Here is a 13774-nt window from a genome sequence, read left to right as displayed (position 1 = left end):
GCTATTGAAAGGAGTTTATTAGAGCGTAACTGAAGCGTGTAAAGGCATGATTCCGCACTATACTATTAAGATATTGTATTTCTGAAGTGTTCCTAGGCTTAATAAGCTTGGATAAGGAGTATAACACAATTTAGATGGTGTGAAGAGCGGATGTTTTCGCGCGAAATTCAAACAATTCCAGCCTCTGATATGATTACGTATGACTTAAGATATTGTAGTAAGAAAGTATCTGTGGGGTTAATAAGCTTGGGTAAAGAGTATAGGGGAATTTAAAGGACGTTTAAGAGACGGAGTGTGAGGAGAAGGTGTGTCAACGCGATTCAAGTAATTCAAACCTGTCTGAGTTGATTCCACAGAAGACTCTTAAGATATTATATTGCTGAAGTGTTCCTAGGGTTATTAAGATTGGGTAAAGAGTATAAGGGAATTTAAAGAGTGGATAAGGGAGGGAGTGGAGCGATTTGATGTCATACAGACCAAAGCCAGGTTACAGAGGGGTTTTATCTTTTAAAGGGGGCGACTCTGTTTCCTTGACCGAGTGACGAGGGAGAAGAAAAAAAAATAAGAAGAGACATCAGCCACTGAACCACAGGGAGAGGAGTGAAGGTCCTTTCTCACTGTTCCCTATATAAGACACCATACACTCTAGAACACCAGGCCAGAAATCAAGAAAAACGTGCTATTACAATATAGGTGAAGCTTAAGGACACGTCAGTAATTCAGCAGCAGAATATTTCACAACTCTGCTCCACAAAACTTCTCGCAACGCAACTGGAATGTTTTAGCATGTTGTTCTTGTTCTGCTGTAGTTAAATGAATTACAGAATAAACAGGGAAGATAGATTTTTTCTTTTTTACCCAGAAACATAAAAACGTACATAATTTCTACTAGAACCTGATAAAAATTAAGAAAGATAAGACGCCAGATCGTTTGAGGATACGAGTTTCTCTTCTGTTATATAAAAAATACAGAACAAACAAGAATAGATGGATTTTTGTGCTAGTCATGAAAATGCCTTTGAAAACCTAAATAACAGACCAGAACATGATAAAAGTTCAGATAAGACGCGGGAAGATATGATAACACGGATTCCTATTGTGTAATAAGTTGAATTACATAAGAAACACGTAGAGCTGGATTCTTTTTTTCCTAGAGTCACGAAAATACCTCTGAAAACCTAAATAGATCTCTAGAAATTTATAAAAGTTAAAATAAGACGCTGGACCATTTGGTAACACGAATTTCTGCTCTGTACTAAACTGCATTACAAAACAAAAACAGTAGCTAATATCGAATACATCACATCACATTCTATTTCCCAAATCACGCGTGGCAGCTTCCTATCTTATTAGCAATGCCAGTGTGTTCACCAAAGGCCGTGATTCGTAGTAAAATTTATATCTAAAATCTACTTAATTTATAAATCTTCGTGCGCAGAAATTTTTAAAAGTGCAAAACCTCTCAAAAACATTTCATTTTGGGAGAGAAGGGGTGAAAACTTTCGGGGAATGAGCCTGAGAGTTTATAAAAAATGTTCACCACGTTTAGAAAGAAAAAAAATATATAAAATTTGCTATGAGAAATATAATCATAATCATTATTTACACTCGTAGTCCTTAAGTGTTTTAGGGCCTAGAGTTTGTTTACAGTTTTCAGAACGGCGTAGTGGGGATGGTGGCGTCGGCGGTGCTAGTGGTGGCGGTGACGCTGGAATAGACAGTAAGCAATAATTATACATATTCATATTTGGTATTTATGTATCACTAAGTATATGTGTTCTTATGTATGTAGGTGTTGATGTGTGAAAGCGTAAATATCGAGTTATGTGAGGAGAGCTGCTGGTGGTGGTGGCGGTTTTGCCGTATTTGAATAGCTGAAAAAAAAAAAAAAAAACTGATGACTTATTCTTAGGCTTATTATGCATTATTTCTGTTCTTATCTCCATCTGTGTATCTTTTTTGGTTATCTTGATATTAGGATTACATGCACACAGAGAGAGAGAGAGAGAGAGAGAGAGAGAGAGAGAGAGAGAGAGAGAGAGAGAGAGAGAGAGAGAGAGAGAGAAAAAAACTTACTTTTCTAGATGACTGCAACATCTCGTGATTATGATGGTTGTGGTTGTGGTGGTGGTGGTGGTGGTTGTGGTTGTGGGTGACGCCATCAGAAGTGGGGGAATCAGGTCACGAGGTCTGGGTGGGGGTGGGGGGCGTGGGCGGTGCAGAGGGGACGGGGGAAGGGTGGGCGTGAATGGAGCGTTCGTGGGAGCGCAGATGATGGGCGTGGCTAAACCGCTTGTGGCAGAACGGGCACTTGTAATACACCAACTCAGGTCAGGTCAGGTTAGGTCATTGTTAAATCATTTTTTTTTTTTTTTATGTATGAAGGACACTGGCCAAGGGCAACAAAAATCTAATAAAAAGAATACCCACTGAAATGGCAGTCCCATGTTAATTTAGGCTTACCTATGCTTATGAAACAGCTAAATAACATGTTAAGTAGGCCTATATCATGCTAGAAAAAGTCAATTAGACCTACTGTGTACCTGTTAGTGAAGAAAACAGATCTACTCTTGGCCTACCTGTGCCCAGAAGAGTTAATTAGGCCTGCGTACCTGTAGCTTATTTTAATTAGGCCTACCTGTCATAATATTACCTGTAACGCCCCTGCAAGCCACCCTCCACCTCCATTGTAAATAATTCACCAATCTTGTGTCTTGCTGGAGAATGCTGAAATAGGCTTGCCCTGTGTTCAATAGGCCTACCTGCCTTCATTATTCCCATTCTCTGTGCTAATTAGGCCTACCTGTGTTCATTACTCCCAGTCCTTTTGTTAATCAGGCCTGTGTTCATTACTGCTACTTCCTGTGCTAATTAGGCCTACCTGTGCCTATTACTCCCACTCCTTTTGTTAATTAGGCCTGTGTTCATTACTGCTACTCCCTGTGCTAATTAGGCCTACCTGTGTTCATTACTTGCACTTCCTGTACCAGTTAGGCCTACCTGTCTTAATTAGGCCTACCTGCATGCATTATCCCTACTTTCTGTCTTAATTAGGCCTATGTATGTTCATTATTTGCACTCCCTGTCTTAATTAGGCCTATGTTCATTACTCTTACTTCCTGTGCTAATCAGGCCTAGCTGTGTTCATTAATTCCACTTCCTGTTTTAATTAGGCCTAGCTATCTTCATTAATTCCAATTTCTGTCTTAATTAGGCCTAGGTGTGTTCATTAATTCCAATTCCTGTCTTAATTAGGCCTAGGTGTTCCTTAATTCCAATTCCTATCTTAATTAGGCCTACTTGTGTTCATTAATTCCAATTCCTGTCTTTTAATAGGCCTAGGTGTGTTCATTAACTCCATTTTGTCTTAATTAGGCCTAGCTGTCCTCATTAATTTCACTTCCTGTGCTAATTAGGCCTGTCTTCATTAATTTCACTTCCTGTCTTAATTAGGCCTAGGTGTGTCCTTACTAAATAAGCCTAAGTGTGTCCATACTAATTAGGGCTAGGTGTATACTTAGTAATTAGGCCTAGGTGTGCCCTTACTAATTGAGCCTAGGTGTGTCCTTACTAGGTATGTCTATACTAATTAGGTCTATGTGTCCTCTAATTAGGCCTAGGTGTGCCCTTACCTGTATCTTCTCTCCACGCCTCATGTGTCTTGATAAATTTGATCAAAGTGTGTAGGAGCGCCCACACTTGGGACACGAGTGGGTAGGGCCTCCTCCCCCTCCCCCTCCACCCCCTCCTCCTCCTCCTCCTCCATCACTCTCCCGTCCTCCTCCTCCTCCCCCTCCTCCTCCTCCTCCTCCTCCTTCTTCTCCTTCTCCTTCTCCTTCTCCTTCTCCTTCTCCTCCTCCTCCTCCTCCTCCTCCTCCTCCTCCTCCTCCTCCTCCTCCTCCTCCTCCTCCTCCTCCTTGTCCTCTTCCTCTTCCCCAAAGCCCGGTCGCCAGCCAGCCTTCACACAGCAGCAGTCCTGAAATGTACACACACACACACACACACACACACACACACACACACACACACACACACACACACACACACACACACACGAACATTAAGCGTGTGTACGTGGTTGTGTGCACATGTCTGTGTGCGTGTGTGTACGTGTGTGTATGGGAGGCTTTGCGGGCATGCATTTTACGTATAGGTACATACACACACACATACACACACATACATTCATGTACACACAGACACGAAGCAAATACGTAATTAGTCTGGTGTCTTTAAATATGCAAAATGATAAAATAAAGTTGAAATTGTTGTATATACCTTTAAACAGATTAATTGTAATAACTATTTTGCCTTATTTAAAGTTTCTATGCATCGTTTTCTTAGATCATAGCTAACTATAACTAAAATCTTGATCCTCCTCTTAATTTACAAGTTCCATTCTTTACTGCGTACATATTGTGTGGGTTTCATTTACCTACGCCAAATACTTTACATTTCATAACACTACATTGTATTTGCCATCTTTCTGTCCAATTCGTTCATCTTATCCAAATCTGCCTTGCTACCTCAAGGTTCTCCTGGTTCTTGTGTTTTTGCTACTATTGTACTTGTTGCTTCTATTAATATCATTTGTACTTACCGTCATTCGCCCTTTTTTCACTGCCTCTTATCACCTTTTACTGTATACTGTTGTCTTTTCATCACCTACTTGCCATGAAAACTGTAATTATCATCTTAACGAACAAAAGCAAGCAGCACGAAGCACGAAACCTTGTTAAAACCATGCTAGAAATAAATAAATAAATAAATAAATAAGTAACACCGTGCCACAACACCGTTAGCGTCAATTTAAAAATATACGGCAAAACGTTGTTAAAGATGCTTCATAATATTCTTATTGTACCTCAAATAGATATAATGTTTTTTTTTTTTTTACTCTAGTTAAGTCTGATAGTGTTATTTTGTTATTCTCTCTCTCTCTCTCTCTCTCTCTCTCTCTCTCTCTCTCTCTCTCTCTCTCTCTCTCTCTCTCTCTCTCTCTCTCTCTCTCTCTCTCTCTCTCTCTCTCTCTCTCTCTCTCTCTCTCTCTCTCTCTCTCTCTCTCTCTCTCTCTCTCTCTCTCTCTCTGTTATTAATGTTAGGTTGCCATCCCTTGAGCAAGACCGCGAGTTCCTGGCTAGTCCTCAGCAGGGCCACACCACCTACCTGGGGCGGCAGATGGTAACCTTCTAGCGTTTACCACTTTCCCAAGACACGCGAGCCGCTACCAGAATATCCACGAGTGTTATGTTACTTACTGCTGCACTTAAGAACTATTTCAAGGGCAGGTAAAGGCTGGAGTCACTTGCTTGCCTTTACTTGTAACGAGGCAGAATACACGCCGTGAGCTCCGTGGTTGCTAAGCCAACCTGCCTGCATTGCCTTGTGCACACCCTTCAAGTGACACTGCTCCCCTAACACTCACGCACAGTCACACTCCTTCACTCATCAAATGCTCAGCTTACACACACCCTCTCATACTACAAATGGTTGCATATCTTAGATCAATCATTCAGGTACACCATCCTTTATTCACACTTCACTTGTCCTGCACCTGGAGTATATTTGAAATAGCGGGGAAGTGTCTTTCAGCAGCGGGAAGTGAAAGGCTAGACTCAGCATGGACAGGCACCACCACCTCCCCTCCATTCATCTCACTCCGCAGACGCGCTCATACACGCACATACATACACACTCTAATCACATTCGTTACATTAATGACTATAGTGAGCCAGAAGTGGTTAAAATGCCGACAAAGATGGCGAACTGAGAACGTGCTATGTAAGAATTAACAGTGCACGAGGTTGGACTCAATTTTTACCACAATTAAGTAACGTGCAATTATTTAGTTTGGAGTTTTTCTTTGATTTATTCACTAACTGTATGATACATGATTTAGTGTAGATTTTTGTTATATCCTACTTTCTTATTTCTGTATTATCCGGTTCCTTGCAACATCTCTTAATGTGTCGCATAATAGCAAATATTAACGTGTTGCATGGTGACACGCCAGCACCGAAGGACATCAGCCGCGGAAAGCATCAACAGGAGACTAGACCTCAGCAACAACGCTCAATTTCAAATTCAAAATCAACAGAATAACAGCGGTGTAGGATAATGGTGAAGTACTGTAGGAAGGGGAGGGGGACGAGTGCTTTGCGTGTGTTCTTGATTCTCATGTTTTATCTTTTCTTATTTTTCTTTTATTTGGTTATTCACTTATTTTACTCTACGGTAGTAAGTACGAGTGCTTTACCTGTATTCCTGTTCCTTGTGTATTATCTTTTCTTATTTTCATTTATCTATCTATATTATTTTTTCAAGTATTTATTCTTTTTATATATGTTTATTTATATTTTACTATGGTAAGGGAATGAAGATGAGTGCTTTTATCTTTACTTTTTTTTTCATATTTGTCTTTAGAGGTGGGCCACGTAATCTCTTTGTTGTTTAATGTTTAACCTTTGTCAGCACTGTGGTTGCAGTCTGCTTAATCTCTCTCTCTCTCTCTCTCTCTCTCTCTCTCTCTCTCTCTCTCTCTCTCTCTCTCTCTCTCTCTCTCTCTCTCTCTCTCTCTCTCTCTCTCTCTCTCTCTCTCTCTCTGACGTATAATGGTGCAAAACATGACTAATACCTGTGTTTGTTAAGCACAATTATTCCTGTCTGTGTAATAACATGCGAAAGCGTGAGCAGTGGGCGTTCGACTAAAAACCTGAAATTGAAAAAAAAAATCGCTCTCGGTCCTTTTTTTTTTTTTTCTTTTTCCCCAGGGTTCTTAACCAGTCTGAAGAGCAACATCTAGACTGTCTAGAGACTGTGATACTGCATTATAACATAATAATAAGGATAAGAATAAGAACACGAATAAGAATCTGTCCACAGAACCTGGCAATCCTTCACAGGGCAGCCCAGACAAGTGCCACAAACACACACAATTAACCGCATCAAACCCCTGTGGAAAGAGATAGTCTCATGGACCACCGTACCCCACAGTAGCTTAGGTATACTGCAGCTGGCCACATGCATCCATAGCAAGTCCTCACACCATACACTGATTTACCTTCCTTCACAATTAGACTGTTCCCTACTCCGCTTACTCCAATCCTCAAACCACAGCGGGTGCAAGGTACTTCCTATGGAGTGTTCCGCATCCTAACTGGATCCATACGCCAATGGATCATGCCAAGTGATTATCTTCAAACTATTTCTACACTAATGGAGAGTGCCACCTTTTCTGAAATGGAGATTAAGCAACAGACTGAGCATGGAAGGTTCAAAAGTAGGGTATGGATTCAAGAATAATGGCAGCTTCTGAGAGATACATGCCTTGATTTCATTATTTCCTTCCTTCCTTCATTCATTCACTCATTTTTCCCATCCTTCTCTCATTCATTAAAAATCTGTCAATCTCCTTTTATTTAACAATGAAGTCTTTTTGACTGCCTTCCTTCATTCATCTTATTCTTCTCTCAGTCACTGACAATCTTTCCACCTCATTTGTTTACACAGACATCTTTCCTTATTAACTGAAGAGTGAATGTAAAGGATGGTGTCCTTGGGCAGCTTCATATTCCAGTGACTGCACCAAAGAATATCTTCACATTGATGACAGTCCTAAGTCTTCAAGGGAAAGCACCGATGACACTGGCATTGATTTCATGAATAATGCCAACCCTTGAAGACAATTGTATAAAGAAAGAAGAAATATGCTGGAGAAAACAGACAGTCTCAAGGTTTTAAGAGAAATTAAGCAAGTTGTACGATGAGATGACATTAGCATTAGGAGCAATATCAACTCATGAAGACAAGCGTATAAAAAAGAGGAAAAGAAATCTTGAAGAAAATTACTTTGATTAAAAAAAAGAAAGAAAGAAAAGAAAAAAAATAGGTGAAAGGTTCAACTATCCACCATACCCATGTACCAGTACTCCTATGAATAAAGCATTCTTCAGCCACTGAAGAATTTTGACAGTTGGTGAACATTCTTGGTTATACATATACAACCCAACAACATCCAAGAGCACTACTTATAACAAATAACATCAATGAATCATGTTGTTCTGAAACCATTAAAGTCCATGCTGCATTTATGTGCCTCCCTTCAGCCCTTCACACTTCTTACACATATATTTCCTCCTGTGAAGAAATCAAAATACCAAGAGACCTGCAAATTGTGGCACAGCTTAGAAAAATGTACTTAACTGTGTTATTTTGTTATTTATGATAGCTAATTCTTCTTTACTTGAGAATAGATGAAATATGATCAAGTGCCTGGCTGTCTTAACTGGCTGCCACACTAATACTACATACCACATCAAGCTTATGTGTGGCCTCTTATTCAATGAAATGCATTGTGTGGGAGCTCATGGAACTTACTTTTATACACACAGTTCTATACTTCACAAACAATACATGCTATTGGAATTAGTTAGCAGGAAAAAAATACAAGATGTATAAAAATTATTTTATTATCACGTATGACCAAGATGGGCATAATGCTTAAAAGAATACACCAAAATGTAGGCAGTTATGACAATGTTCAGTTGACAAATGCTCGGCGAGACATTGTTATAAGGCAATGAACATTCTTGCCTTCCAGTAATATTGCAACATGACACCACTGAGCGCCATTCTAGGTGCTGGACAACTGCCTTAACAGCTACCACCATCACACCTCATGTCGCCAAGGAAGCCAACACCCTCACCCCACACACACAATGTGCAGCCAAGGGCATTCTTCTTGCTGATTTTCTTACAGTTGCTCTCAGCCTTAACAAGATGTGCTTCCTGTTAAGCTGACATCTGCACCTCATCAAATGATGGCAACAGTCTTACAGTCAACAGATGAGGCAGGTGAGGGCCACTGCACTAACTATCAGCAGCAAAAACTGCAACATTATGTCGAGCAGCTCTTCTGATTCACTGCAGGACCAATGATAAGACAAAGGTCTAGAGATACTCAATGACATGCTGTAGCTCATGACTTGGAGTATTAGTCCTCTACAAGTTGGTGACCCAGCACAGTTAACCCCGAGCAACACAGCAGGTGGACACACCAAAACACTTCACTACATTTGGTAAAAACGTACAAAACTTGCCTTTATACACACTTCAGCTCACGCAAGCCAGGCCCAGGATGCAACCCCTCCAAAGAATTTTGCAGAACTTCAGTAGTTATGTTAATATTTTAAATTACTTTCATATGATATAAAAGTAGCCCATAAAATTAAAATGCTTTGTAATTTTTTTGAAATTCTGTGTTCTGGTCTCAATACCGGATTATAAAACAACCTTGAGTTATATCAAGGACAAATTGTAGGCACATTTTTTAAAAATTTATCCCCATGCAAATTTCCAAAATCTTATTTTCAATTGCACCCAGTGACCAGCATCCTCACAGCATGATGAGCAGCACTACTACAGATAATATCTACAGTAATCAGTCAGCCCCGGCCAGCACGGTGCCGCTCAGGACCATCCTGGCCGGGAGTTGTAATGGAGATCCTTTACTTCAGACCCAACATAACACCAACAGGTCTGTTCTTAGGAAGTAACCTCACAGAGGATAATCCCTCTTCCTTTGTAACCAGGAAGGCTATTTCTTGGTTAATACAGACAAAGGTACATCATAAACTCAAGACTCAGGCTGCCCCTCCCTCAAGGATACACAGGGCCACAGCCCTGAGCCTCCAGCAGGAACACCTCAGTCAGGGTCTGCAGGGACACATGCACACATGCACACTCACAAACACACACCCTTCATGCGAATATTGTCACACATTGTCATCATATACAAGAGTTGATCTCAGGATAAATGCAGCTACAACAGAAAAAAATATCAGTCAAATTAGCTATTAAGTGATGAGAAAATTCATAGCAACAGACTGTAGTCATCCTGACTGTCTTTCTACATTTGCATACAATAAAGAGAAGCATACAAATAAAAGCCTTTTCTCATGTTGCTGGAAACCACTGCGAGTTTCTTTAAAGGTCTTTGAGCAGATACTTGGCTCCTTCTCTTCCTCCTCTGTCAGCCCTGAGCTGAGCACCGTCCTGAAGGTTTCATTGAGTGTGTGTGTGTCCTGTAGAAGGCTGTGTGTGTGTGTGTGTGTGTGTGTGTGTGTGTGTGTGTGTGTGTGTGTGTGTGTGTGTGTGTGTGTGTGTGTGTGTGTGTGTGTGTTTATCTATCCTGCAACAGCCACAGCAGAATGCTGTAAATGTCCTGCAACACTGATGGCAAGACAATGAGCATCCTACAACAGGATGCAGTTCATGTCCCACAGCAGCCAGCAGGGCTGTGTCCTAGCAGCCACAACAAGACACACTGCTCTGCTGTGGCTGTGACAAGACATCAACACTCTTGTGCTCCTTCCATGTGAGGGCTCAACACTTACAACACAAAACAAACATGGTAGACAATAGTACTAGTGGAGACTATGAAAATCATCTGAGGTAGTCTGTGTATACTGTGGGCAAACCTATCATCAGAATCAGCCTGAAAATCATCAAAACAAAATTTCAAAATAACTACTAGGAGTTGACAAACAAATAAAAGGAAGTACAGCCACTGTACGTAACAGCTTCCATATCAAAATGAGGAACTACGACAAACAATTCTTGCCAGGGCAGTAAATGCTGCTCGGGATAAATCACGTTTCTGCTTGAGGTTCTGATCTCTGTTGGTCCTCTCTACACTGCACTGAGGCCATCATCCTTAATAATAAAAATGATTATGATTAAAAGCCTATTGCTGCTCACCCCACACCACACCTGAACATTCCATCAGGTGTCTACACATCTGCATCATCAAAACATAAGTAATTACCACAATTTTTGGTTTTCATGCCAAAATTCATACCCAATTTCTTTAAATCATACTCTTAAATAAGAAAAGTGTCATGAGGTAAGATTTCCATAACTTTCTGAGACCACTTCTGAAATAGAAAGCACCTTTCAACCTAATTATCCTGCCTAAGCCTCTCAATGAGGGCTCCTGAACACGGGCTGAGCACTGCATTAGGGGAACACACTCCTCTCAGGTGGGGAGAATTATCACAGACTCACAAGTTCCTGGTTGTGGCTGCCATCAAAGCTCATTCACTGAGCTACAACATAACTTTAAATTAAAATCAAATGGCATTTTAAGATTATTGCAAACTGACACCTCATTGCACACACAAAATGATCTCTTGAACCTATATGCATAAAAAAAAAAGAAACGAAAGAACAAAAATTCAGGCTTAAATTCCTGCTATGTTTGAATTGAAATTAATACAACTGTCTTTAATGACATCCATTCATAGTAGGAAGAAAGTGGACTTGCGATATATAGAGAGACAGCCCTAAGGGACCACAGCCACAGGCATGTGATCCTGGCAAAAGGAAACAAAAGCACTTGTGCATGTTGCCATTCCTGAGTTTTTTGGGCTGAAAGTTTAAATGTGACTTCTGAAGTACTGATCACTTGTTATGGTGTGAAATGAGATATGACGATGAAAGAGGAAACATATCACATTATATTGCTGCAGACAGCATCAAGTATCACTTTGTGGGACAAACAAGCATTACTTGGAAATGTAAATCTCTTGAAGGTAGATTAATGTAACTAAAAATGTTCTGGGCAACTAAAGACTGCCAAAGGACTCTCTTCTTATCTCTCTTCCTTCTCTTCCACTGGTGGAGAGTCTGGTGTGAGTTAAGATCTGAAACACACTGCCACCAGTTGTTACCACCATTACCACCACCACCATCATCACAAACCTAATGTTGTCTTCTAAGCAAAAGTTAGTCACACTTCTTATCAATAATGTTTTCCTTCAACTGCAGAAATCTTCCTGAGAGACAACAGAGGCTGTGAGAGGAGGCAGTGGACTGGCAGGAGGAGTGGCAGTGCTCATGATGCTGGCTTGAGCAACCTTGTAGTGTCGTTGGCCTTGCAGTGAGATGCTGGGCTGGAGATCATTATTGGTTGAGCAAGGTTGTCAAGAGGGTGGAGCTCCCCAGCCTCATCTAACAAGGCTGATGCAAGGATGGAGTTCCCCATCCTCACCTTGCAAGCCTCAGTTATCTCCTGTTGTTATCAGAAGACAAACCTTTGATCCTTATACCTGAAAACATGATTTAGAGGATCGAAACTGACACAACCTCCATTAGGATTGGCCATTTCATCCTCAGTGTACTTGGCAGTGATTTTTTTCTTGACTAAGGAACTGGCACAGGAGCCTCGCTATTCATCACATCCTCCAGCTGCTGTCCATGCACATGTTTGGCCTCCCCAGTGAAAGCCTTCAAGATTCATATCTACTCTTAATCACTTCTGAGTTCATGCTGACTTACAAAGTTCTCTTGTAGCATATTCCAAGGCATGGAAAATGCAAGAGTTCTGAATGATTCAGCTGAATAAAAGTATCACTCACCTCACCAACAGCCAAGCTGCATGCCAAAGATAAAGTTTACAACACTACAAATGACTGTTATCTTAAGTTAGTCACTCACATGGGATCTCTCTCTCTCTCTCTCTCTCTCTCTCTCTCTCTCTCTCTCTCTCTCTCTCTCTCTCTCTCTCTCTCTCTCTCTCTCTCTCTCTCTCTCTCTACAATATCATTATAGTAGCAAGTCATTGTCTCTATCCACTCACATTCACATTCTTGCTTCTTGTTAGCTTCCACCAGGTGCCTTCCTGTACACTGTACTCATCAAGTCCTTGAAGCCTAGTGCTTGGCGTCCTGTCAATCCCACTGGTGTGGGGACGGCGGAAGTTCCGAAGGGTGGGCCACCGTGGAGCTGTGGACAGAAAACTATCATGAAGAAGCAGACAAAGGTTGGGAGGGACTTACAAGTATTAATGCTGTTTGCTCAGTGGAAGAATTAAACACTAAAATAATTCCATTACTTTATTAACAGAGAAAGAGACATTAAAATACAAAATTCAGCACTTTTAGGGACAATAATTCAAAATAAAATTTTAAATTTGTTACTATGCATTTTGAGGGTAATAGATTTTTTTTTTTTTTTTTTGCCTTCCTATGAGGCTACATCAGGGTTGATAAAAAGGAATGTATGTAATCAATTTTTCTTGAACACAAAATATTATGCCTGTACTAACACTTATTAAAAATATTCCAAGGGGAATGGGTCAACATGACTTTCTGTACAATAAACATAATTCAATTCCTCCACAGTTGCTGCTGACTGACTGCTACCTTTCCTATCCCTTCAGCATTTAAAAATACCACTAGGAAAGGCTTATACTACTGTTCAGATCCCCCACACCCCTTCAGACCCAACAATCAGCCAGGAGGTTTGCACACTGCAGAGGAAGCAGGTTAAAAAGCATTAATAAAAAATACACTTGAAAAGGTATGGTAATTAGCCCTCATCAGCACTATATTAGCATCAGCTGAGGACACATGCATTTTCTACAAACAGTGTGTTGCTGTAAAAAATAGCAGCCACATGCAGAGGTTTGTTACAATTCAAAAAGGAAAGATCTTTGTCCACCTTCAAAAAAAGCATAACATGCCTGAGAGGGCAGTTTTACTGAAAGAGAGAGAGAGAGAGAGAGAGAGAGAGAGAGAGAGAGAGAGAGAGAGAGAGAGAGAGAGAGAGAGAGAGAGAGAGAGAGAGAGAGAGAGAGAGAGAGAGAGAGAGAGAGAATATAGGGGGTGTATCAAAGCATGATAAGTGCAAAACTGAATGAATGAAGGAAAAAAAGAAAACACCAACAGTTTTATCTTTTACACTATCCATTAATTACCACAATGTTAAAAACCAC

General features: G+C 40.6%; 1 protein-coding gene and 1 long non-coding RNA gene across 2 annotated transcripts in view; one reads left to right on the top strand and one right to left on the bottom strand.

The window, feature by feature from the left end:
* The first annotated feature begins 1523 nt into the window (after positions 1-1523).
* Positions 1524-12584, top strand: LOC135105879 (uncharacterized). The gene is made up of 2 exons (XR_010271035.1): positions 1524-1720; positions 11827-12584. It is a non-coding gene; the product is annotated as an uncharacterized LOC135105879 (long non-coding RNA).
* Positions 8453-13774, bottom strand: part of LOC135105864 (serine/threonine-protein kinase NLK-like) — a 54282-nt gene continuing 48960 nt past the window's right edge. Inside the window, exon 9 of the mRNA XM_064014497.1 lies at positions 8453-12783. Within this exon, the coding sequence (XP_063870567.1) occupies positions 12729-12783 (55 nt within the window). The 3' untranslated portion in view covers positions 8453-12728. The remainder of the gene's footprint in view (positions 12784-13774) is intronic.

This window comes from Scylla paramamosain, chromosome 1 (genome assembly GCF_035594125.1).
Source record: "Scylla paramamosain isolate STU-SP2022 chromosome 1, ASM3559412v1, whole genome shotgun sequence".
NCBI lineage: Eukaryota > Metazoa > Arthropoda > Malacostraca > Decapoda > Portunidae > Scylla > Scylla paramamosain.
This window is presented reverse-complemented; position numbering and strand designations above follow the sequence as displayed.